The sequence below is a fragment of the Nyctereutes procyonoides genome, unplaced genomic scaffold (assembly GCF_905146905.1).
Source record: "Nyctereutes procyonoides isolate TBG_1078 unplaced genomic scaffold, NYPRO_anot_genome, whole genome shotgun sequence".
In the NCBI taxonomy this organism is placed as follows: domain Eukaryota; kingdom Metazoa; phylum Chordata; class Mammalia; order Carnivora; family Canidae; genus Nyctereutes; species Nyctereutes procyonoides.
Window position 1 is genome coordinate 52,624,444 of NW_026575140.1, and position 24,643 is coordinate 52,649,086.

General features: G+C 55.9%; 2 protein-coding genes across 6 annotated transcripts in view; one reads left to right on the forward strand and one right to left on the reverse strand.

The window, feature by feature from the left end:
• Positions 1-1,356: 1,356 nt before the first annotated feature.
• Positions 1,357-22,555, forward strand: ELAC2 (elaC ribonuclease Z 2). The gene is made up of 24 exons (XM_055305052.1): positions 1,357-1,632; positions 2,131-2,181; positions 2,338-2,408; positions 3,361-3,425; positions 5,002-5,059; positions 5,832-5,900; positions 7,477-7,584; positions 8,513-8,571; positions 11,063-11,121; positions 11,232-11,304; positions 11,863-11,975; positions 12,281-12,376; positions 13,279-13,417; positions 13,540-13,625; positions 15,233-15,351; positions 16,669-16,765; positions 18,310-18,448; positions 18,823-18,861; positions 18,996-19,105; positions 19,703-19,802; positions 19,873-19,993; positions 20,125-20,203; positions 20,620-20,764; positions 21,459-22,555. Exons 1-24 carry the CDS (start codon positions 1,400-1,402, stop codon positions 21,693-21,695), a joined length of 2,466 nt encoding a protein of 821 aa, XP_055161027.1. The 5' UTR covers positions 1,357-1,399; the 3' UTR covers positions 21,696-22,555.
• Positions 22,524-24,643, reverse strand: part of ARHGAP44 (Rho GTPase activating protein 44) — a 164,620-nt gene continuing 162,500 nt past the window's right edge. For 3 of the 5 annotated variants that reach the window (XM_055305056.1, XM_055305054.1, XM_055305053.1), the window contains one exon: positions 22,524-23,900. In XM_055305056.1, coding sequence (XP_055161031.1) covers positions 23,885-23,900 — 16 coding nt within the window. In that variant the 3' untranslated portion in view covers positions 22,524-23,884. The remainder of the gene's footprint in view (positions 23,901-24,643) is intronic. The other 2 variants (XM_055305058.1, XM_055305055.1) reach the window with 1 other exon arrangement.

Sequence of the window (24,643 nt, forward strand, 5' to 3'; positions counted from 1 at the left end):
TTCGATCCCAGGACCCTGGGACCATGACCTGAGCAGAAGGCAGACACTTCACCGAGCCCCCCAGGCCCCCCAGGCGCCCCAGAAGGCATTTTTGCAGAGCTGCTGGCTAACCTTCCACCAGCCCCTTTCCCATTTGAGTGGGGCTTCCAGGTAAGTCGCCCTTCCTAGGGAGACAGAACATAAAGACTCCTAACTCTGGGAAACGAGCTAGGGGTGGTGGAAGGGGAGCAGGGCGGGGGGTGGGGGTGGGGGTGACTGGGTGGCGGGCACTGAGGGGGGCACTTGACGGGATGAGCACTGGGTGTTACTCTGTATGCTGGCAAATTGAACACCAATAAAAAATAAATCATTAAAAAAAAAAAGCGGCCCTCGCGGGTTCAGATGCTCCCCCACCACGTCCCCCGTCAGCAGCTCTTCAGCACTTCTACTTTTGCTACCACTCACTGAGCGCCCCTTCCCCACCCCTGGAGGCGCTTTCCACAGCTCATTAGGACCTTTAATTGCAAAGGCCGTAGAGCGTGGATACTATTACTGCCCCCTCCGCCTCTACAGATAAGGAAACCGGGGCTCACCGGTCACGATCGCCCCATTCGGGGCCCTGGGTGGCTCAGGCCTGAAGCACCTGCCTTGGGCTCGGGTCCTGGGCTCGGGCCCTCCCGGGCTCCCTGCTTCTCCCTCCCCCTCTGCAGCTCCCTCGGCTCCTGCTCTCACTCACTCTCTAAGACAAATAAATAAAATCTTTAAAAAAAATTTTTTTTAAAGATCACCCAATTGGTGAGCCAAGACCCTCCTGCTGCAGAGCGTGCTCCCTTAACCCCTTTTTCTGCCTTGCTTTCCCAAGAGACGGCAAAAACAATCATCCGAAGCGTGCGCTCACGCTAATCGCACCGGAAATAAAATCCGTCGAGTCTCCCACGCCACGGCTCCCTCTAATCCACCCACCACCACCGCAGAGAAGAACCACAGCTCCTCGCCCCAGCGGGACGGACCACACCTGCGGGAGACCGACCGCGAGCGCCCGCCGCGCACCGGAAACGCCAAACGTCGCGTGCCAGGACCGCGCTTCCGGGCTCTGCCCTCCCGGAAGTCCCGCCCCCACGCGAAGCACAGCTTCCGGCAAGAATCGTCGCCAAGGAAAGCCGGAAGGAGGCCGGGGGCGGGGCCGTCCGGGGCGCTCTAGCCGACCCCCACTCTATGGCCGTCGCCCGTTGACAAGCCGCGAGGGGCAGGGCTCCTCCCTATTGGACGCGCGGCCTCGAGGAGGCGGGCGGCTCGGCTCGCGGCGCGCTGATTGGCTGGGCCCGCCACGCGGGGCGGAGGGGCGGGGCGGAGGGGCGGGGCGTGGGGCACGAGGAGCCGGGTGACCCCCCGCGTTGGGGGCGCGGGTGGAGGCTGGTGCATGTGGCTCCTCCGCTCGCTGCTGCTGCTGCGCTCGGCGGCCGGGCGCGCCATGTCGCAGGGACCCGCCCGCCGCCAGCGGCCGCCCAAGGACCCGCTGCGGCACCTGCGCACGCGGGAGAAGCGCGGCGCGGCGTGGGAGCCCGGGGGCCCGAACACCGTGTACCTGCAGGTGGTGGCGGCCGGCGGCCGGGACGTGGGCGCGGCGCTCTACGTGTTCTCGGAGTACAACCGGTCAGTGCGCCGCGCCCGGGTGTCCCCGCTGCTGGGGCGCGACCCTGGGCCCTGGGGGTGGGGGTGGGGGGAGATCCCCGGACCTTACATGCACCCCCGTGGAGTTCCCGGCAGTCCCCGGAGCCCCCGACTCGGGGATGCGCGCGTCCCCCTTCCAGCCCTGGCGCCCCAGGCCCCACTTGGCACACTGGGAGCGCACTCGGCCCGGGCGCCCCGGGACCGGGGGGCCTCATGCTCGGCAGCGGGGTATCAGCTCAGCTGGCAGGTGCTGGCGGCAGGGACCCATCTTGGCACCCCCCCCCCCCCAGTCCCCTGCTCGCCTCTCCTGGGGAGGCTCCCCAAGCACCATCCTGACGGCCAGAAACGCAGCCCGGTAGCACGGACAGGGGTGTTTCAGGTGTTTTCTGTCGTGCACAATAAAGCATCTCCAAAGCGTGGCAGGAATCTTAACAGAGTCCCATCTTCTGAGATTCTTGCGTCATGTTTGTCCTGTTGTAGGTACCTCTTCAACTGCGGGGAGGGCGTCCAGAGACTCATGCAGGAGCACAAGTGAGTCAACCATTTTTTTGGGGGGGTGGTGGTGAGGCAGAGATGCTCATGGGGGCTTGAGAGCCCAGGGTGAGGGACAAGATGTTTTTATAGCAGAAGAAAGGGCCTCTAGGGGTTGACCTGTGCCGTCCTGCTCAAATGTTTTGTCATTCTTAGGTTGAAGGTGGCTCGTTTGGATAACATATTCCTGACCCGAATGCACTGGTGTAACGTGGGGGGGTTGTGTGGTAAGTATATTCCTTCCAAGGTCAGATGCTCGAGGGAAGCCTCTAGGATTTTAGCCTGCCTGGTTCTTTTTCTTTCTTTCTTTCTTTCTTTCTTTCTTTCTTTCTTTCTTTCTTTCTTTCTTTCTTCCTTTCTTCCTTTCTTCCTTTCTTCCTTTCTTCCTTTCTTCCTTTCTTCCTTCCTTCCTTTCCTTCCTTTCCTTCCTTTCCTTCCTTTCCTTCCTTTCCTTCCTTTCCTTCCTTTCCTTTCTTTCTCTTTCTTTCTTTTCTTTCTCTTTCTTTTTGGTTTGTTTTTGGCCCATCTTCCAAGTCTAGAGGAGCTGGAATCCTCTTTTCTGCTTGCCCTGTCAGCCGCAGCTTGGAAAGCTGTGACTCAGGACAGATGTGAACATGGATGCTGCTTCTCCAAGCGTTGTCATCTACTCTGTTTATTGAGTTGCTGGACCGGAGATACGTGCCAGTAAACTGGAGGGTGTAGTGGGTAATGGTTACAGGACGTGCATATACCGCTGAGATTATTGGCAGCTACCCACCATCCAGCTCACCCCATTATTCATAACCCAACAACTAGGAAGGTTAAGATTATGTCACTGCCAAATTCCTTAAGTTTTGTGACATGGTTAGGAAGGAGTGCAACACTGAGACCAAGGCAAGGCAGTGAGGTGCCTACACTGCAGAACTTTAAGCCATCCCTTCATTTGGTGTGATTTTTGCACTCCTCATGCCTCCCTGCCTCACCCCAGCCTCAGCCCTGACCATTCTGGAGGCATCTGAGGAATATGTGGTGTCCCTTACATCTGCAGGAGGAGTCCCTTCTGCCCCGGGGTCTGGGATCACTGTACAGAAGCAGGAATGAGGACATGTAGACTTGTAGCTGGTTAAGGAAGGAGTGCGCCTCCCAGTGGCAGCTACAGGGCCTGGTGATGAGACAGCTTGATGTTCTTTCTCCTTCCAGGAATGATTCTTACCTTGAAGGAAACCGGGCTCCCCAAGTGTGTGCTTTCTGGACCTCCACAACTGGTGAGTACTTCCCCAACCGCCACCCCACTGACTCAGCTTTTCCAGCTGACCCCTCCTTTTTTTTTCGTGTCAGTGACCAGCATTTCCGTTTTCTGCAAATTTGTCTTTCGCCCTCCAGAGTTAACCAGTGGTGGAGCCTATCAAGTGAAAGAGACCTGAGTCCAAAGCCTTATTAATTGTGCGACTTTGCACCAGTTTCTTTACCTCTTAGAGCCTCAGGTTGTTCATCTGGGAGATGGCTATAAATTCCTAAAGTTGCTGAGGATTACATGAAGTGCACATATAAAACAGGCCAACTTATCCCCTGTTGGGCACCAAGGAGGCACACAGTGGATGTTAGCACTTATTCTTAGTAAATTTCAGCCCTTTTCATACCTTCAAACCAGCTTCTCAACACTGTTGAGAAGTTGCATGCACGTTGTTAACACCACTGGCTGACAGTTCACTTCCCAGTTCTTCAGATGAAAGGCGACCCAGTTGCCAAGTACTATTAATTCTGTCTCCAAAGTAGTGCCTCAGATCCACCCATTTGTTTCCCCTTAAGGCATTTCTTATCTGTGTCTCCTGCCCTATGCTCCTGTGACAGCTGCTTATCCCCCACACGGTGGCCAGAGGGGCCTCTTTAGGGCACATGTGTAGGTGCATCACACCCAGAACCCTTGGGGCTTCTCCACTGCAAAGCAGCACAAACACCATTTGTTGTGCCTGCGAGCCCTGGGGTCTTGGCCCTTGCCCATGCCTGGCATCTGTATCCAGTCTCCACGCTGGAGCTCTGTGGGCCACTCTTAGCTCTACCCAGAATCCCTTCTCATACCAAGGCCTGCCTTCTGAGCCTTCAGGGCTCCGCTGAAAGGACGTGTGCACAGAAGCCCGCCTGACTCTCCAGACAGGGTGTACCCTGGCCCTGGTGTCTCTTGAGCTTCTTGCAGATGCTTAGCACAACTGCTGCTACCCGTTTGTTAATGCTCATTTGTTTCAGTTTTGTCTCCATTGGATTTTAAGTTTCACGAGGGTGGGGACTCACACCCTGCTCACTGGTGAGCCCTTGGCACCCAGCATATAGTGGACACTCAGTAAACATTTGTGTAAAGGTGATTCAAAATACTAAAGTTCACGTCAATGCCTCTTTTTTTAAAAAAGATTTTATTCATGAGAGACCCAGAGAGGCAGAGACACAGGCAGAGGGAGAAGCAGGCTCCCTGTGGGGGAGCCCGATGTGGGACTCAATCCCAGGACCCTGGGATCACGACCTGAGCCAAAGGCAGACACTCAACCACTGAGCCACCCAGGCGCCCAAGATTTTATTTTAGAGCAAGTGCACATGTGGGTGAATGGGAGGAGGGGCAGAGGGAGAGAGGATCTGAAGCAGAATCCCCACTGAGCACATGGCCCAGCACTGGGCTCTATCTCACGACCCTGAGATCACAGCCTGAGCTGAAATCAAGTCAGATACTCAACCAACCGAGCCACCCAGGCGCCCCAGTGTTGATGCCAGTTGATAATTCTCACATACTGCTGTGTTGCTGTGTTCTGTGTTTGTACAACCATAGCTGCTGCTTTTCTTTTTCTTTTGTAGGAAAAATACCTAGAAGCTATCAAAATATTTTCTGGTCCATTGAAAGGAATAGACCTGGGTAAGTTCCTGACTGACTCATAATCTACCATTTCTTCCTTATATCTGCCCCAGTCTCTGAAATGAGAATCCGTAAAAAGTAGACTACATTAAACCTTAAAACCGAATGCTTCATCAGTGAGATGCGTGTTTAAAATATTGCCTGTGGCCATTTCTGTGCCCCCACGTCTTGCCCCCACATACAGGCTAGAGATGGTCTCAGATGAATTGCCTCCAGGTGCCTGTGGTAGGAAGAGGGGATGTGAGCAGAGGAATCTAGAAGCTTGTCACTGTTTACCCTGAGCCTTGGCTCTGGCTGTGCTGGGAGGCCCGCGGCCTCTTCCTGGGGCCTCCGTGCTAGAGTCCACATGCATCCCCAGTTTATCAGTGCTCCTCTCTAACAGAAACACTGATATTTTATTTCAAAATGAATGCCAGCTCTTACAGTCTAGCTGATAGATTCCCTGGCCGCACAATGCTGTGTGTTCACTTATGCCTCTGAAATTTGAGAATTGGTTTCTTTTTTAAAATTTTTTCAGAGTAGTGATCACAATCTGTTTTTTTGTTGTTGCTTGTTTAGTGTAGTAAATGCTAATGGCTGGTGAATATATATTGGCGCTTCTTTCCTAAAAATTGTCATTTAACTCTGAGATTCTGGTTTTAGTGTTGATTCCCAGCAGAATTCCAAGGCAGGTCTTTAGCCCGCAGTTGGTGATCTGGAAAGCTCATCTCCCCACCCCCCACCCAGTGCTTTTGTCCAGTGCAGTTCATTGTCCGTGGTCTTTTTCCCACAGCCGTGAGGCCCCACTCTGCACCAGAATACAAGGATGAGACCATGACCGTCTTCCAGATCCCCATATACAGTGAGTATGCAAGCCTCGTTTCCTAGGAGGAGGGAGCAGTGTCGGTCCCAGGCAAGGAAAATGTGGGGTAAAGACAGAAACTGCTGGAATACCGGCTCTGTATACCCAGTTTTGTGTTCTGAAAGAGGTTAGGAAATTTCGCTGAGGAAGTAAGACACAGTCCCTGCCCTTAAGGAGCTTCTATTTTTTTTTTTTTTTGAAGATTTTATTTATTTATTCATGAGAGACACACAGAGAGCGAGAGAGAGGCAGAGACACAGGCAGAGGGAGAGGCAGGCTCCATGCAGGGAGCCCGATGTGGGACTCTATCTCAGGACCCCGGGGATCACACCCTGGGCCGAAGGCAGGCACTAAATTGCTGAGCCACCCAGGGATCTCCAGGAGCTTCTAATCTTACACAGTTAACTCCTATGTGATGATCGAGGTCACACTTTGGGATGTTACCTAATCAAGTAGTGTCAGACGACAGATTGCCCTCAGATGTACACGTTTATTGCTTGGGGTTTATTTGCCACAGATATCTGGAGAGAGGATGCTGGAGAGGTTCACGCTAGTGAACTTTTTTTTTTTTTTTTTTTTTTTTGTATTTTATATAAATATGCCGATGGAAGTGTTAGCTGGCCAGGTGGTCTCAGGGCCAGATGATGTGGTTCTGACTTAGAGACAGTCTGCATGTTAGGCCCTGCCACGTCAGAGTCCATGCGCCTGGCCAGTCCCACTACACACCAGGTTGTGCCAATGGTGAGAACACAGGACACTAGGGACATTTCCTTGACAGCGCTGATGCCTGCCCAGGGCTTGAAGGGACACAGAAGAGAGCCCCCAAGGAGGGGCAGAGAAGCCCAGCACCGGCCAGGAGATGAAGCTTGCACGGTGCCCATGTAGGGAAGCTGGAGGATGTGTGGACTGAGCAGAAGCAAACGTGTTGCGGGGGTGTGGGCAGTGAGATGACCGGTCACATCACAGCTCGCCCTGCCTGGCTCACTCCTGGTCCGATGTCTCCTCTTCCCTGACCCCTGCTGACCCCCAGGCCTGATTCGCGTCCCTCACTCTTCCTCCCTTCCTGGCAGATGCTAGGTTGCTTTAATAATGTGTGTGGCCGTATGTCCCAGCACCCAGAGGGCCATAAGGAACGAGAGTGCACGCACAGGGCAGACAGGTTTCTGAGACATGGCAGCCGAGCCAGCCTTTTCCTGCCATGATGGGGTTTCATGGCCTAGAGACTTAACGGACTGTGAAGTTTGGCCCCCTGAACCGCACCTGTGGTGCTGGGTAACCTTAGGCCTAGGTCTGCCTTTTGAGGGTGGTGCTGGTGCATCACCCAGCCTGCTGCCTGAGTGTGTGTTAGCCCACCTACACCATCGAGTTCCTGTTGTAGCCAGGGCTCTGAGCTGAGCAGAAACAGAAAGGATCCAGAGGTCCTGCGGCCCCAAGACCAGGGCAGGGACATCACTAGCTGTCACAGTAGCAGGCAGGCTGCTTTAGTGGGCACTCTGCCGCGGGTTCATGCGAACACCTGAGCTCTGGCCCAAAGTTCCCCTCTGGGCCTGGGGTCTGACTTTTCCACACTAACCAGGTGAACTGAAGCGAGCAGAACGCCAGCCATCTCAGAGTCCAGAAAGACTCAGTCCAGGGCAGTCTTCGGATTCTGGATCCGCCGAAAACGAGCAGCACCTTCCAGACGGTAATACTGTTTAAATAGAAACAGGGCACTGTCAAGAGACTTGTGTTTTCTTAATCTACGGCCCTTCTGTTTTTTTAATCTACTACTCCAGATTGGAATTGTTATCATGGGAAGCCTCTGTATGAAACGGGTCCTTCTCCCTTGGCATGTTGTAGGACTCAGCCCGTGGGCAGAGTGGGAAGGGTTGCCATGAAGGTGGCAGTTCGATCCCCAGCACTGGTGGGGTTTCCCCGGAGGAGGCCAGGGTCTGGCAGATTGGTTCATTCTGAGGCTTTCACACTTTTTTTTCCCATTAACGCAAAGCAATTTTTCACAAATGCGGAAAACTGCTAAGCCGACCCATCAGATCCATGAGCAGATCTGCCCCTTTCCTTCTACAAGGATGGCCTGCTGAGTGAGTTAAAATCCCAAGATGTGTTTGAGGACTTGGACCACTGAAGGGTCTGTCGTCCAGTGTTGAGCAGGGCTGATACATCCCTCCTGCCTGGATCATGTCTGTCTGAGGACCGAGAAGGACAGACCCTGGGCCTGTCCTTCCTGGGATGGCCCAGCTGAAGACCCACACCCGCATTTTCTCTGCAGGCCGTTCCGGCTTTGTGGTGTTTCACATAAGCTTGTTTATAAAGAATGTTACAGCTTATTTTTTCTGTCTCCTCCACATCTCAGTAAATTGTGTCATTTTTCTCAAACATCTTACTAGTCAGTTCTCAAGCTTTTCTGACTAGCGATTTGCATCTTCCGTTTACTCTGACCTCAGCGTGAGGAGGAAAAAGAACAGGTCCTGCTGGGGAAGGAGCACCAGTATTTCCTTCGACCTTTGTCCGTTTCATTTGGCATGAAGCCGATTTAGACCTCAGGGCATCATCAGTCTGTGAAGCCCATGAAGCTTCACGTTTGCCTTGTTACAATCAGATTTGTTTTTGCTCAGATATTGGCCAGAAGAAGAGCGGCCGGGACCCCGCCTTGGTTGTAGCTTTTGTGTGTAAGGTAAGCAAGCACCTGTCGGGCAGGCATGTGATGGTGACGTCGCTTAGCTCTCATCCAGGGATTCGAAGTGAGCACCTCCTAAGTCCCTGGTCCCTTTCTCCTTGCATACTTTCAAATGTTCTTCAGGCAACAGAGCCAGTCTGCCTACATGCTGGCCTATGTTTGCTTACGATCGGCTGTCTTGCACTTGAGAAATAAAGGCAACCTCGTTAGCCTTCTCCTGAGCCAGCCTTCACCCAGACTCGTTCCACTATGCGTTAGTTTGTATCCTTTTACTGTAGCTGTTCAGCTGCCAGCACTGGACTAATTTTAACTCTGGCTAGCATTCCCGGAGGCCTGTGTCCACAAACCTGAAGTCGGTCCAGTTCTGTGAAAATTCTGTTAGGGCATTTTAAAAAATTTGATTGATGGTCTAGTTTTAATAGGGCTCTGCACTAAAATTTTTTTTTGTTTTTTTTTTTTTTTTTTGCACTAAAATTTTATTATCTGCAGCAAACGCTTTAACCTGCGGTAAGGCTCAACCTTGGCCTTCTGTGGGCAGTGATTTTTTTTTTTTAAGTGGGCAGTGATTTTTATTTTATTTTATTTTATTTTATTTTTTATTTTATTTATTTATTTATTTATTTTATTTTATTTATTTTATATTTTATTTTATTTTATTTTTTATTTTATTTTTTATTTTATTTTATTTCATTTCATTTCATTTCAATTCATTTCAATTCATTTTATTTCATTTCATTTCATATTTTATTTTATTTTATTTTTTATTTTATATTTTATTTTATTTTATTTTATTTATTTTATTTTATTTATTTTATTTTATTTATTTTATTTTATTTATTTTATTTTATTTTATTTTTTTATTTTTTTATTTTTTTGAGGAGTGATGTCGGCTGTATATCTGCAGTTCTTACCCAAGTCCTCACACCAACCGGGGAAAATGCTCCCGGAGGGTCAGTCAGAATAGTTACTAGTCGCAAGATCATCATCATCAGTATCCCTCCTGTCAATTTATTTCAATAGTAGTTTTAGAAAAGTCAAGTTCGTTACTTGTGTATTTCTCAGTTTTTAGGCAGCAAAATAATTACTGAAGTAGGTTTCTGTGTATGTCTGTAATTGTGTCCAGTCCTTTTCCCCTCCCTCAATAGAGGCGGTGGGGCGTGATGGGTTGTGCTGTGTGTGGGGTAAACCCTGGCTGTTCTGGGCCACTGTTCCCAAGGCTGCGGCAACGGCCTGGCCCTTCTGAGCGCTGCTCTCACTGGCTCAGCCTCTGGGCCCTTGATCCTCATAGAGCTAGTGTGCTGCGCTCTGCTGAGGGCTTGGAAGGCAGTAAAGCTGAACTCGTCCCAGCTCTGGGAGGTCAGAGAAGCGAGGGCCTGAGATGCAGACTGCCCTCTGCTAGGAGAGGCTCTGCGTGCCAGCCTGGGGCCTCATGGGATGGCGTTCTTTGTCTCTTCTGTGCTCCACATGCTCCGCATCCTCAGGTGGGAACAGCTTCTCGTGGGTTGAGCTCAGCTCATCGTCAAGGGAGGAGCTTTGCCCACCTTTGGTCTGCAAGTTCCTGTGAAACATTAGCGCATGTAGTTTCCCACCTTGGGTCTGTGGAGAGAATGCTGGGTCACAGCAGGTGTGCTAGTGTCCGTCTCTGAAGAGGTCATCCAGGCTCATCATCTTTGCCTCATACGCACACACTTAAGCTGTAAGCCCTCCTGTAGGGTCACGTTTGCTGAGCCAGAAAATTCTAGAATCCTGGTAGGGCTTGATCCTACATAATCATCAACAATCCTACGTAATCATTCTGTACTTAAAAGTGTGTACGTGTTCCAGATCTCCTTCCAGAGCTCCAGATCTCACATATGAAATCATATGTGAAAATAAAAAAAAAATCAGGGCCTAAAATATTAATACACATCTTTGAGTATTACATTGTTGTTTGCCCTCCTAACATAAGAGCATATTGGGGATTTCTCATTACAATCTTCTCCAGGGTAGAAGCAGCACGTGTCACAGGTACGTGAAAAACTGTCCATGCTTTTGCAACCCTGTCACCGTCAGTGCACTATTGTGTTGCACGGGGATTTGCGTGATCGGTTCTTTGAGGCCACACACTTGTCCCGTTCTGTTAGCTCTTACACAGCGAGCGCAAGATGTTGGGACACAGGTGCTTCTTCTCAAGGAGATGCGAAGACTGTTAATCCATTTGGAAATGGAGCGCGTTTTATTAAATCTGTAACAAGCTACTGTCGGGAAAGAATGCACAGTGTTTTAAATCGTTGAGCTTCTAGTCCTGAAGTGTTTCAGGATAATCAACTTCCTGGGAATGTAGCGTGGAATGTAGCCTACTTCAATCGCAGAGCAGTGACCAGCCTGCGTTTAGGTGAGCGGTGACAAAGCGACATTAGAGAGTAAAAGCACTTGGACGAAGGCTGATGACGGCCGAGCTGCCTCCTCCCTCCTCGCTGAGATGGCATTTCCCTTCTCTTTGACACAGCTTCACGTGAAGAAGGGCAACTTCCTGGTGCTCAAAGCCAAGGAGCTGGGCCTGCCAGTGTGAGTGTTGACAGGGCGTGCTGTCATGGCTCTCGGGGAGTGGGGTGAAAGAGGGGGCCCCTGTGTCCCTGCCGCACCCTGCCTCACGGATGGCTGGCCTCTTCTTTCAGCGGGACAGCTGCCATTGCCCCCATCATTGCTGCTGTCAAGGACGGGAAAAGCATCACTTATGAGGGCAGGGAGGTGAGACACCCCATTATTGTGATGTTTCAGCTGTGGTAGCCGGGGCCCGGAACAGAGTCGCTGTCTGGGTCAGGCCCTCCAGACCTCACCATTAGGGGAAATGGAACAGCCCTGAATTCCTTCACTTGGCCAAGGGATAAGATGGGGTCTCTGACCGGGACCTGTCCTGCTCACCCACGCTGGCTGTGGATCTGCAGGGGGTCTTGTTAGCACCTGAGGGTCCTGCTCCTGGTGGGATGGATGCTTCCTCCTTCCGGGCTGGATTTGGGGTCCACGGCCCCCGAGGAAGGCCACCGTGTTGTTGACTGGGATGTTTCTTCCGGGGTCTAAGGATGTCCGGGCCAGTGGCCGCCAACCTGAGGGACCTTGGTTCCACGGCCTCTCTGGGGGTGCGGGCCCTCTGCAGGCCGGCCGGCGGCGTGGGGGTGGCCCTGACCTTGCTTCTGTGCTTGTTCAGGAGGGATCACGTAAGGCTGGCCGTTGACCTGAAGCCAGTCAGCGTGTTTGCGGAGCTGGGCCTGGCCCCGCGAGGGAATCGTGACCGCCCTGATTTTGCAGATTTTGCCTGAAGAGATCTGTACTCCTCCAGATCCTGGTCTTGCTTTTATTGTGGTAGAATGTCCGGACGAAGAATTCATTCAGCCGGTGTGTGAGAACGCCACCCTCCGGAGGTAAGGGGGCCCTGGGGCTGGGAGGAGCCTGGGGCGCCCGGGGGGTGCCTGTCTGACCTGTGGCCCTCCTGGCACGTCGGGCCGTGTCTGCGAACGCCCGTGCTCTGAGTGGCCTGGGGGTGCCGGGGTCACGCTCCCACTGCAGGATTTACGGAGGCACCGGCACTTTGGGGCGGGGCTGGTGTGCGCGGCCTTGGCAGTGAGGTGAGGGAAGCTGGAAAACCCGAGAGCAAGCCGGGGTCGCCCTTCGCGGGGGTTCTGAGTCTGGGTCAGCGCCCGGCGCACAGCTCATTCCTGCCGCGCAGGTACCAAGGCGATGCCGATGCCCCTGTGGCGCTGGTGGTGCACATGGCCCCCGAGCGTGTGCTGGCGGACCCCAGGTACCAGCAGTGGATGGAGAGGTAGGACCCCTTTGCTTTTGTCCCCGTTGCCTCTGGACACGCTGCCTCCCCTCGCTCCCTGGGCTCCCCGCCCCGCACAGTGTGGGGAGCAGCCACCCCTGCCACTGTGCAGAAAAGCCGCCACTAGGTGGCGCGGTATGCACGCCCATGTGGCTTGTGTGGGGCCCTGCAGGGTCCAGCTACACCCTCCAGGCCAGGGTCTGGATGAGCGCCTGCGCCTGCCCCCGATGATCCCTGATCCCATCCTAAAGGAGAGCCTCGTCAGTGTACAGTGACAGCTTCAGTTTACGGGACATCGGGCATGTGACAGGCAGTGTGTTGACGACTCTGCATCTCCACCCATTTCCTCCCCTCTTCCCACTAGCCCCGTGAGGCAGAGGTCTGCCAACCTCAGGGACAAAAGCGGTCACCCTGCCTCTTCCTTGGGTCCCCAGTGGCAGAGCTCAGCAGCAGCTGGGAGGGTGGATCAGAGCTGAACTCTGAGCACATGGGACTTGGGGGTGGTTCCAGCCTCTGCTCCTTCCCCATGAGCCCCCAGGCTCCCGCTCTTCCATGCTCCTCACCCCCCTCCCTGGAGGGCCTGAGTCCTAACGTCCATGACCGTGCCTCCTCCTCCCCCGCCCTGTACTCCACTTGGTTCCCAGCCCCTGGCTATGGGCTCCTGACATCTCAGTCTTCTGGGTTTTTCTGGGGCTCCTTCCAGCACAGCCAGAGGTGCTTGGGTTTGGAGAGGACACAACGCAGAGGCAGCAGAGCGGGACCCTGGGGGCCCATCTCTCTGGACCTGCCACTTACTTACTCCTCTGAACGCTTCCATCTACCTTCTTTGCTCCTGGGGTCGTCGCTCCCCTTCAGTGGGAGGCCTCCCTGAGGGATGCTGCAAACGCGCTGTCTTGTCATAGGTTTGGACCTGCCACCCAGCACCTGATCCTGAATGAGAGCTGCTCCTCGGTCCACAATCTCCGCAGCCACAAGATCCAGACGCAGCTCGGCCTCATCCACTCCGACATCTTCCCCCCGCTTGCCACCCCCCACCGCCAGGTAGTGTCACCTGTGGCCCCCCAGCCCCTGGCCCAGGCCCTCCTCCACCCCGCTCCCCCCCCCGCCCCCCCACCCCCCCCGCCTTGTCCTCCTCTCCACAGAGTGTGACTTGTGTCTTCTAGGAGGAACACACCACCTTCCGCGTGCCCACGGTCCGGGGCGAATGTCTCCTCAAGTATCAGCTCCGTCCGCGGAGGGAGTGGCAGAGGTCTGTGTGCGACCCTGAGCTAGCAGAAGGGTCTAGATCGGGGGTTGCCAAGCTCCTCTCGTAAAGGGCCAGGTAGTAAATATTTCAGCCCCAGCGTGGAGTGTGTCCCGGATACTGAATTCCGTCCACCCCTGCCCCAGACGGAGCCTCGACCACAAGTGAACAAACTGGTGTTACTGAGTTTCCGAGCAAAATCAGGTCCCCAGTTGAGGTGGGAAGAGGCCAGTGATTATTCCTTCCTAAACGTGTTTTCCCTCATGATAACAGTGATACATGTCCCTTGTTTTACAGAGAAAGTGTTTGATGGAAAAGATTAGCCACGCTTAATCCTGTCTCCGAGATAAGAGATAATGATTGTTAGCGTTTTGTTTCTTAAGTTGGAGCACGTGGCCGTGTGTGCTTGTGGCCTGTCTGTTCTGGAGTCATTACGTGGCCTTCAGTAAGGAGACTTTCGTGGGTACTTCAGAGAGGGATGTTTGCTCCTCTTAGATATTTCTAGGTTGTTGTTTTAATGAAGCATTAACTGTTTTGTATGTCAGTGATTGAGTGGAACTCTGTCCCCTCTGGGTGGTTCTTAGATGTGGGGTTACTGGGTCGGGTGTGACCTGTTCTAAGGCACCCAGTGAACGTGACACTGCCCCCAACCCCGTTGATGGTCCAGCCAGTAAGGTGAGAAGTGCTTCCTGCCCCACCACGTCCTTCAGGTTTTGAGTGAGTTGGAGCTTCCTGTCTACTGCTGTGTCTGTGTTAGTTGTTCCTGAATGATGAGGCTCTGCTGTTGAGTAGCTGGGTTTTCCAGGAGACCACATGGTCGTGTTACTGGGGCCCACGGAGGTGGGCTTGGGATTTCAGAGCCTGCTGTCAGCATGTGCAGGTGGTTTGTGAACTTTGATACACGAGCCTGGCTGGGTTCACCTTGACCTGGGCAGAGTCCAAGTCTTGAACCTCACAGGTGAGAATCTGGGCAGCTGGGCCTGGGGAGCTGTGTGAGCTCCCGGGTGAGTACGGTGTCCGGTCAGGGTGGAAAGCCACAGATCCGAGGCCTGCCTCTCCATGTGGCTGGGACCAGCCACGTCATAGCATCGGGGCCTTGCTAGAAACGAGGCACCAAATCAGGGCCTGTGTGTCCACAGGGCTCTCGGGTGACAGGCTGTGTACGTGTTAGTGCGGGTGCTGCTGCTCTTTGGCTATGCTTGTCAGCTGGGACTGCGTGACCCTTCCCTCCCTTTCTCTGGCACCCAGGGGACATGAGGCAGGGTCTGGGGACATTTTTAGTTGTGATGGTCTGGCAAGGGTTGGGGGTGCCAGGGGCATCCAGCAAGTAGAGGTCGGGGGTGCTGCACGGGACTCTGCCCCAGATGTCAGAAGCGCCAAGATTGTCACATTCTGAGCCAAGATGTCCTGAGGGCTCCAAGACCCCTGCTTACCTGAGAAGGGTTCCATGTGCAGGAGAACAGCAGTGCCCAGGGTCACTTAGACTTCAGTCTTGATCTGGAGAACCTTCTGCACATTGTGTCCAAAATTGATTCTGGGTACCCAGATCCTTGTTTGCTTGAGGCCATGTGCCCGCCCACTTTGGTCACCTGAGATGGCTTTTTTCCCTGCAGGGATGCTGTCATTGTCTGCAATCCCGATGAATTCATAGCCGAGGCCCTGGAGCTCCCCAATTTTCAAGAGAGTGTGCAGGAATACCGGAAGGCTATGCAGGATGGCCCAGCCCCAGCAGGTGAGCAGAAGACCACGGGGCAACCTTCCTCTCTTAGCTGCTACCCTCCTGCAGGTGTTTTCAAAGCACTAAGTAAAACATCCCCCTGGCACCATTGAACCAGGTCTAGTTACATAATCCGCTGCTCCTTTATTCTCCAGGAGCACCTGTGTCTGCCCGCTCCACCAAGACCAGTTCAATCTGAACGTTTGGCGATGGCGCCCAGCTGTTCTGTAGCAGGCATGCACCATGTGCAGCGGGTCTGGGAGCCTCTGCAAGACTATAGAAAGAACTTTGTACCAAGCTCAGTCAACTCGGGATCTAGTCCTGCCTTTGCAGATAGGGATCCATGGAAGACCTGGCCACGTAACTCGCCTTGCTGGGCTTTTCCTCTGCCCTATCAGGAGGAGTCGTTAGGGGGAGCCTGGGGACCTCTGCTCCAGGAGCTGGTTTTCATAGTGTGCTTTTCAGCTCATGCTAGAAGCAGGGAGTGCTGGACTAACAGTGTGTTGGCATGAACGTGGCCAGGTGGTCTTTCACCCAGTTGCAGGTTCTCCCTGGAACTCTGCCTGGGTTTGTGCGGAGCCTCTTTCAAAGTAGCCTTCCTGTCTGTCTGGGGAAGACTGACTTCCCTAACTCGCCTTTGGGGGTGTGAGACTGGATTTCTGGGTTGCACGTTAAAGATCCCCTGGGATCATCAGGTCTCTCTGGCCCCAAGTCCTGGCTCTGCCTCTTCCTCTCTGGAGGGCTGGCCCTCGGAGCCCGTTTGTACCCTATAAAGCAGGGAGCTTCCTATCCAGCAGGGCGGTACGGCACCCACAGGAAGTACAGGTCTGGTGGTGACAGCTGGACGCCAGGTGGATGCCAGTCCCTTGACGTAAATGATTCACATAACATGGAGAGGTGCCCTGTGGCCTTTTTTGTGGGTTTTTTTGAGATTTTATTTATTCTTGAGAGACACAGAGAGGCAGAGACCCAGGCAGAGGGAGAAGCAGGTTCTCCCTGCAGGGAGCCCGATGCGGGACCAAATCCCGGGACTCCAGGATCACACCCTGAGCCAAAGGCAGACACTCAACCACTGAGCCACCCAGGTGCCTGAGAAGTGCCCTGTGTTATGTAAGAGCCTTACAGCAACTCTCTGGATGGACAGGCTATGGGGTTTACTTGCCCTCTCTCCCAGACAGCCATTTACCCACAAACAGCCTGTGGCTCTGCCTCAGAGGAGGAGGTCCTCATGTAAGGACACCTGCGGGGGCATCACCAACCCCTCCTGGGAGCTGGATGCTGGCTCACTTTTGATCCAAAGAAATGGACTCTTTTCCACGTGTTTTTCCACAGAGAAAAGAAGCCAGTATCCAGAAATCATCTTCCTCGGAACAGGCTCTGCCATCCCGATGAAGATTCGAAACGTCAGCGCCACGCTTGTCAACATAAGGTACTGCTATTCCCCAAGGGGGCCTCCGTCCACCGGGGAGCCTGCCGGTCCTGTCCCCCACCCCCAGCCCAGGCTAACGTGAAGATGGGCCAGTGTGACTCTGCCTGAGTTTGTCACCTTGGCCAGAGCATCTGGAAGAGGAGTCATCGGTGTTCACGCCCCTAAGAGGCTCCGAGAATGGCCAGACTCCATCCCCTGTTCTCCTGCCGAGGGTTTGAAACAGCGGCTCTGCTGTAGGTTGCACCTCACTGAGAAACCACCTCACTGCGTTTTCCCAGTAGTCCTACGAAGCAGTGACTGCCTGTTTCCTTGATTGGTGAACTAACTAACCTTCCCAGAGGTTACTCGTTCCCACAGCTGGTCAGGGGCAGATCTGGAATGTGAGTTACTGTCTACGCTGCTGTGCCACGCCCTGTCCTCACTGGTCACTGCCGATGTGGGGATAGCTGCTGGGTGCATGTGTTTGTTTCACGTTCAGGCCCTGTACTGGGGGCTTTTTGGTGGACTCCGGGGTTTGCGTGGTGTCCTTGCCAGCAAAGAAGAGAACCCAGGGCACCATGTAACACCGTGTAGCATTCACGTCTGCACCGTGTAGCATTCACGTCTGCAGATGCCTACGTGAGGGAAGACAGACCAGGACGTAGCAGGCTGGCTTTCAGATTCTGCTGTGTCAGCTCAGATGCTGGGGGTGGATGAGGACAGCACTTACAGTGCACTGTGCTAGCAGAACTACGCCGTCTGGGACACACTTTTCCTGCCACTAAGGAGATGCAGGAAAGCACCTCAGCAGGCCTGTCCTGGGGGGGCCGAGGGGCCCAGTAGAAGGGGCTTCTTCCGGAACCCTGGGTGGCCGAGGCTTCCGCAACACAGTCCATCTGCAGGAGGCCCTGTGTCTGGACTCAGGTGTCTCCCTGGAGCACAGGCACAGTGCTCCCAGTCTGGTGGCTCCTCCAGAGGCGGACAAAGGCCAGCAGGAGACTCGCCTCTCCTGTGGCGCTGAGGCTCTGTGATGGGCCATGGGGATCGAAGCAAGCTGAGCCCGACTCACTGGCAACAGCAGGCCTCCGCTGGGTCACTCCCCTGCAGGGGTACCCGCAGCCTGTCCTGCACTAGCCCGTGGGGTGGAGAGCAGGCCAAGAGGCTCAAACTCCTTGACTAGGGCAGCAGGTGCATGGCAGCCAGACCTCCCACGTCCACACATGGTGCCCGCAGCTGGTATCATCTATGGGGGGTGTCGCCATGTTCATTTTAAATAATCAGAGATGCACCCTCAGGGGTAAAGGGTTTCGTCCTCCCATTCCCCAACTGTCCTAGTGCCAGCCTTTGTGCAGCGCTGGGTACTCCATATAGGTTCAGGGTCTCAGGGTTCCGGGGCTGACCAGTTCCTTTATGTGATGAGCTCAGACGCCTGAAACTGCCTTTGTGTGTAGAGACGCTTCTGAGTGAGCACGAGAGGTTCTGGAAGGTATAGGAAGTACGCAACTGCTGCCTCCTCTTCTCCCTGAAGCCTCTCCCAGCAGCCTGACTGTCGCTCTTGCCTGCAGCCCAGACAGGTCCCTGCTCCTGGACTGTGGGGAAGGCACGTTCGGGCAGCTTTGCCGTCACTACGGGGACGAGGTGGACAGGATCCTGGGCACCCTGGCCGCCGTGTTCGTGTCCCACCTGCACGCGGATCACCACACCGTGAGTGGTGGGGGACGACCCCATGGAGGGCAGGTGCCGCCTGGGTCCGTGCGCGCCCCCAGCTGGCCTTCAGTGCTGTGCCCAGACGCACCCAGGGCCCCAGCTGTTTCACCGCTGCAGTTGCTCTGCTGGGGGAACCACCTTGTCCCTCCGTTCGCGTCCCCCATCCCACAGCAGCGGGGCTTTGGCCTTCACGGGGCTGGCCTCGAGGAGACCTCAGCTGGGTCCCTGGTCACACTGCCCATGGCCACCCTGGGGGATGATGGCCAACAGGGAGGAAGGAGCCGCTGCATGACAAGGACTCCAGGAGGGGTATGCGGGGCAGAGAGTCAACTTTGGCCACGGCTGACGTGTGTTCCCTTCCTTGCCCCCAGGGCTTGCTGAATATTCTACTGCAGAGAGAACGAGCTCTGGTGAGTGTGGCACTTGATTTTGTTGCCATTTGAGTTGGTTGGCTGGCACGTCAGCAGCCACACCTCCTGCCACTCAGAACCGCTCCCGTTGAGACGCCTGTCGCTGACTTGGCGCTTGGGTGTCCTTGTCTCAGGCGTCTCTAGGGAAGCCGTGTCACCCTCTGCTGGTGGTCGCCCCAACCCAGCTCAAGGCCTGGCTCCAACAGTACCACAACCACTGCCAGCAGCTGCTGCACCATGTCAGGTGAGTGTTGGCACCTGGGCCCCCGGGCTGGGTGTCCAAGGCGGGCGGGCCGTGAAACCCCGACACCGGGGCAGGCAGCCCTCCCCGGGACTGGACCCCAGATGGCATGGGGGGGTGGGGGTGGGAGGAACACTTTGACTCTGGGGCCGAATCCAGCAGCTGGTACCCGTGTCCATGTGAGGACCTGACACATCTCTGCTCAGCCCTCCTTCTGGTTCTGTTCTAGTTTCTAGATTCCCTCCAGCTCTTCTCCATGGAACCACTCCAGGGCTGAGCACCCGACCAATGGCTGGCAGAGGCCCGCCCTTCCTGCCCCAGAGAGGGGTCTCTCTGTGGGGGGTCTGCCCTGGCCTGCAGGGTGGGCCTCCCCTTCCCCCACCACGGGCAGCACTTCTCCGCCAGGTCCCTTACTGTGGTCTTGGGTGTTGATATTCAGCTCTTTTATTAAATTGACTACTGTTTCCTCTTAGTGACTCATTCCCGTCACTTTATGACAATGAGTTTGGGGTTTGTTCTTCAGCCAGACGCTTGAACTTTGAATCATATTAAAAAAATTTTGTTTCACGTTTGCCCTGGAACCACTTTGTGTCCTCACAGCCTGATTCCTGCCAAGTGCCTTCAGAAAGGAGCGGAGGTCTCCAGTCCCGCGGTGGAAAGGCTGATTGCGTCGCTGTTGGGAGCCTGCGACTTGGAAGAGGTAAGGGGGCCCCCCGCAGGCGGGGAGAGTGAGGGGGCCATGGCTGCAGGCCACTAACCTGCTCCTTCAGTTTCAGACCTGCCTGGTGCGCCACTGCAAGCATGCTTTCGGCTGTGCGCTGGTCCACACATCCGGCTGGAAAGTGGTCTATTCCGGGGACACCATGCCCTGCGAGGCTCTGGTCCAGATCGGTGAGTACAGGTGGCAATGGCAGGGTTGTGGTTCTAGCGGGTGCACAGGGCAAGGCACAGCCGAGGACCCAGGGCCAAGCATGTCTCAGGCCGGGGACTCTGCTCCAGTGTCCCTGCCCCTTACTCTCTAGGGAAGAACGCCACCCTCCTGATACATGAGGCCACGCTGGAAGATGGCCTGGAGGAGGAGGCCGTGGAAAAGACACACAGGTAGGGGAGACCCTCGGGCCACCCACCGCCTTTCCCCAAGTGACACTCAGAGCAGCCTGGCATCAGCCCCGTAGGGACAGACTGCTCTGCAGTGACCGTGACGCGAGGCCGGCCTGCTCCCCGCCCTGGGGGTTCCTGCCTTCATTTCTGCAGCCGCCCACGCGAGGTGCTGGCTGGGGCAGGTGTCTGAGGGTGTTGCAGATACACTGGCACACACGGTCCCGTGTCAGGGAGCTGCCGGGGAGGGGGCTCAGGGACAGGCAGGGCAGGCAGCTCACTGACAACCTGGGCCTTGGCCCTTGGAGACTGTGTCAGGGGGAGCCCTGCTGACCCCCCCGGGGGGGTTCATGCGGGAATCTGGGGGCTGGGGTCGCCCCATGCTTGGGCGTCAGCCTTACGCGGCCTTCTGCTGGCAGCACCACCTCCCAGGCGATTGGTGTGGGGGTGCGCATGAATGCGGGGTTCACCATGCTGAACCACTTCAGCCAGCGCTATGCCAAGGTGCCTCTCTTCAGCCCCGACTTCAACGAGAAAGTGGGAATTGCCTTTGACCACATGAAGGTCTGTGCCCCTTGGGTTGGTGGGGCTGGAGACTGCTCACAACACGGGGTGCTGGGTGCTCGGGAGGTGTCTGTCCATCTCTCACCACGGCCAGCCCATGTGTGTCCCCCCCGACCATGGCCAGCCCATGTCCCCCCCCAACCACAGCCTACCCGTCCCCCCACAACCATCACCACTGCCAGCCTGTCCCCCATCACACCACCTGTCCCTGGGACAGACTGGAGTGTTGCAGCTGCTGGAAGTGACGGGGTGCAGGGAGGGGGGATTCTCCCTGAGGTTCCCACAGCCACATTACTGGCACCTCAGCACTTGGTTGGGGGGAGGCGGGTGCTCCCCTTTCTTGCCAGGGAAGTCAGCCAGCCTTGCCCCCTGGCCTCCCTGAATGAGGGCAGGAGCCAGGGTTTGCCTCTGAGTCCCGACTGCCTCTCCTTTCTGGAGGCCCGTTCACAGTGTTGCCCCCTCGGCCAGGAGTGGGGCATCTGCACCCCTTCTGGAGAGGGCTCCCCCACCCCCCCAACCCCATCCCATTTTCCCCCACCCCCATCCTGTTCCCCCCCCACCCCCCATCCCATTTTTCCCCCACAGCCAGTGGACACGGAGGTGGGTGACAGAGCTTCCTCGGCGCGGCTTGTGCCCCCCCCCCCCCCCCCCCCCCCGGCCCCTGACGCAGGTCCTGTTCCCCGCTGCCCTCCAGGTCTGCTTTGCGGACTTCCCAACGGTGCCCAGGCTGAGCGCCCCGCTGAAAGCCCTGTTTGCCGGTGACATCGAGGAGATGGAGGAGCGCAGGGAGAAGCGGGAGGTGCGGCAGGCACGGGAGGCGCTGCTCTCAGGGGAGCAGGCGCGCGGCCCCGACGACAGGACGCCCCCGCAGAAGCGGGCCCTCGTGGAGCAGCCTCGGAGCCCGCAGAGCAAGAAGGTCAGGGCGCAGTGAAGGCCCGGGAGGGACCCTGGGCTCGGAAGGCGGCATCCTCGGCTCAGCTCACGGGGAGGCACCAGGGTGAAGGAGGGCGTGAATGCGGGCCTGGGCTGGGCCCCCCCGCAGGGACAGACCTGCTGGATGGGTCGTACCGCTGCCACCTGGCACGGCTTCGGACCTGAGGCTGCTGGACGGAAGAACAGGGACAACTGGGAGTTGGTACTGACCATTTTTAAGGAAGCTGCACGGAAAACACAGCATGGCCCGCCTGTTCCAGTCGCGTGCTCCCTCTGCACACCTGCGCCAAGCTGGGTCACAGGACGCTGGGTCGTGGACACGATGTCAGAGTATCCAGGACTCTGGGAATAGCGTTGCCAGAGGCAGGCCTCAAGATGCCGCCTGGAACCCGAGTGCTGTGCTTTGCCCCGGTGCCACCTGTGAGTAGAAGCCTCCTGCCCTGCGGCACAGTGCTCCCTGGCACCCACGGTCACCTGGAAGCTGGCTCTGCTGGTGGTGGTGAGGGCCTTCAGAGCCTGTCCCCAGAGAAAAGGGGGGAGACCAGGGATGGGTCTCTGCCCCCCAGTGAGATCTGGACCCTCTTACTGCCCTCAGTGTGTTGACAAATCAGTCGTGGATTGGGCCCTCTCGCCCTCCCTTGGGGATCTAACAATGGAGAGAATTCCCGGTGGATCGGTATTTATTGGTGAGAACAGAGCTTTAAAAGCTCAGGTGACTTAGAAGAGATGGTTCGAGGACTCAGCCTAGCCCAGCCGTGACCGCAGGTGTCCTCCCGAGGAGTGTCCCCCCACAAGCTTATTGTCGAAACAAGAAGATAGGCCACGCTCAGGGATAATAAATCTATTTTAATAACATTACTTTTGACAACTATTTGTACATGTATTTAAAGGTAACTTTCGACCCCTGGGCTCCGTTACAAATTGGGTACTGACCCGTCCTTGCCAGGAAGTGAGCAAAGCTGTTAACACCAAAAGTTGGCAAATCCCACCATCAGGGCAGGGTTATTTTACACTGTGTTGGGAAAAAATAACTAAGCATTTAGATTTCTCATTGTACACCTATACATTGGTTTAGTTTGAGTGGCTCAAATTAAACAAATATAGATTTCATATGTACAAATATTATATCATGTATAGGTATATCGCATCTATTTTAAAAGGATAAAATTGGAAAGTCTGACTTGGCATGCATGACCCGAATCTGTGTCTCGCTCCCTTCATCCCCAAGTGTGACTGGGCTCCCCAGGGACAGACGGGACACCCCAAGGGCAGAGAGGGGGTGATGAGCCACTGCTGAGCGAAGCCCGCCGTGCTGCAGGGCCAGTGGCACCCGCCTCGGGTCTCCACAGGCCACCTTCCCATCCTCCAGGTGACAGGTTTATTGCTAGTCCCTGTGGCCGCCCCAGCCCAGCAATGAGCCCGTGGAGACTGCGGAATTACCATTGGTGGAGGTTGCTGGGGGTGGGGGGGGTGCGATCTTTGGGCCCCCAACACCCTCGGGATCATCTTTTAAATTCAGAAGTAGAAAAAGGAGGTGGTGATGACAGGAGCGCTTGGTCACACGGTCAGGGAAAACTCAAACCATCAGAAAGTGAAACAAATTTTGTTTTAAGCCATTGACTTTAGAGCCCACGCATTAAGGGCAGCCTTGAAGATTTACACGGGCTGCCACCCACTCCCACCCCTTGTGCAGCAGGCAAAGGTCAGGGCCCGAACTCTGCGCTGCAGGTGGGACGAGCGATCTGCCTCCCTCACCCTCCCGCACACCCCCAGCCTACACCCGCAGAGGACCTTGCTGACAGGAAGCCCTGGGGCAGACGGACGGGTGCCGCGCCGCACGGAGGCTGAAAGTAGATCAAAATAGGCACAAAGTCAAAAGGCAAAGATCAAACAAAAGGCCAAAATCACCACCCCAAAGGAACAACAAGGTCGGCCCCAACACGGGCCACGCAGGCCAGAGGTGACAGCGATCCGCGTGGTGTGCAGGACTCCAGCCCTCGCACGGCCAGCCCAGGGGGCAGGGGTGGGGCCCAGTATGTACACGCGGGGCGGGGTGGCGCGGGTCAGAGGGCGGTGCTCTCAGACTCCTCCTCCGAGTCCCTCTTGTCTGTCACCGAGTGTCGCCGTGCGTGCTCCAGGGGGCTCAGGCGGAGCGGCGGCCCCAGCTCTACGTGGATGGAGGGGATGTCAAAGTGGACGAGATCTGCGGGGCGGCAGAGAGAGGCGACTGAGGGCGGCTGGCAGGAGGTGGTGGCCACGCAGTCACCGGGGTCGCCGGCCGGTGCGGGCATCCTGTTGCAGGGTCAGGTGGGGGTTCGGCTGCCCCGAGCACCCCAATCCCATCCCGCCAGGGAAGTTGGAGGAGCGCTGGGACAGCTCCAGCGCCGCGGCCTCTGCACACCCTCCAGCTCCATAACCAGGCTGCTTTCTGGGCGGGCCTCAGGGACCCCTGACTGGGGTTTCAGGGCTGCATTTAGTTCCCTAGTGTACACGGGGACGGGGCAGGAGGCCCTGGGAAGGCACCCCAAGCCCGTGAACAACCAGGGAGTCGAGCTGGTGCCTGCATCCTAAGACCCAAGACAGACCTTTTTTGTGGCTGCTGGAGGCAGGCGGGCAGTGGGCCTCTGCTGGGAGGCTATTGGTGGGGGGACCCACCTCTCGGCACCAGGGCAGCTGCTCACCTCTGGGTGCATCCTTACTGTGGCCCCTAAAAGGTCATTGTTTCTGGGAGATGCTCAGCAGACTATGCTCAGCATCTGAAACTGGGACGGCAAAGGCTGGGCCACTGCACAGGGTTGGCAGCTCTGGACGGGCAAGGCCACGCTGGAGGCGTAAGTGGTGGCGGGAGCTGAGCTCCTGGACCCTGGGGGAGTGGGGGCTCCAGAACCAAGGACCCTGATGGCGACACCCCTTCCTTGGCCTGCTTCCTCCCAGGCCTCTAAGGGC

Excerpts from the sequence above, each read along its gene's own strand:
- ELAC2 (XM_055305052.1), top strand. The coding sequence starts at position 1,400 with ATGTGGCTCCTCCGCTCGCTGCTGCTGCTGCGCTCGGCGGCCGGGCGC. Across the intron at positions 1,633-2,130 it reads GTGTTCTCGGAGTACAACCG|GTACCTCTTCAACTGCGGGG; the intron begins GTCAGTGCGCCG and ends GTCCTGTTGTAG. Across the intron at positions 2,182-2,337 it reads AGACTCATGCAGGAGCACAA|GTTGAAGGTGGCTCGTTTGG; the intron begins GTGAGTCAACCA and ends TGTCATTCTTAG.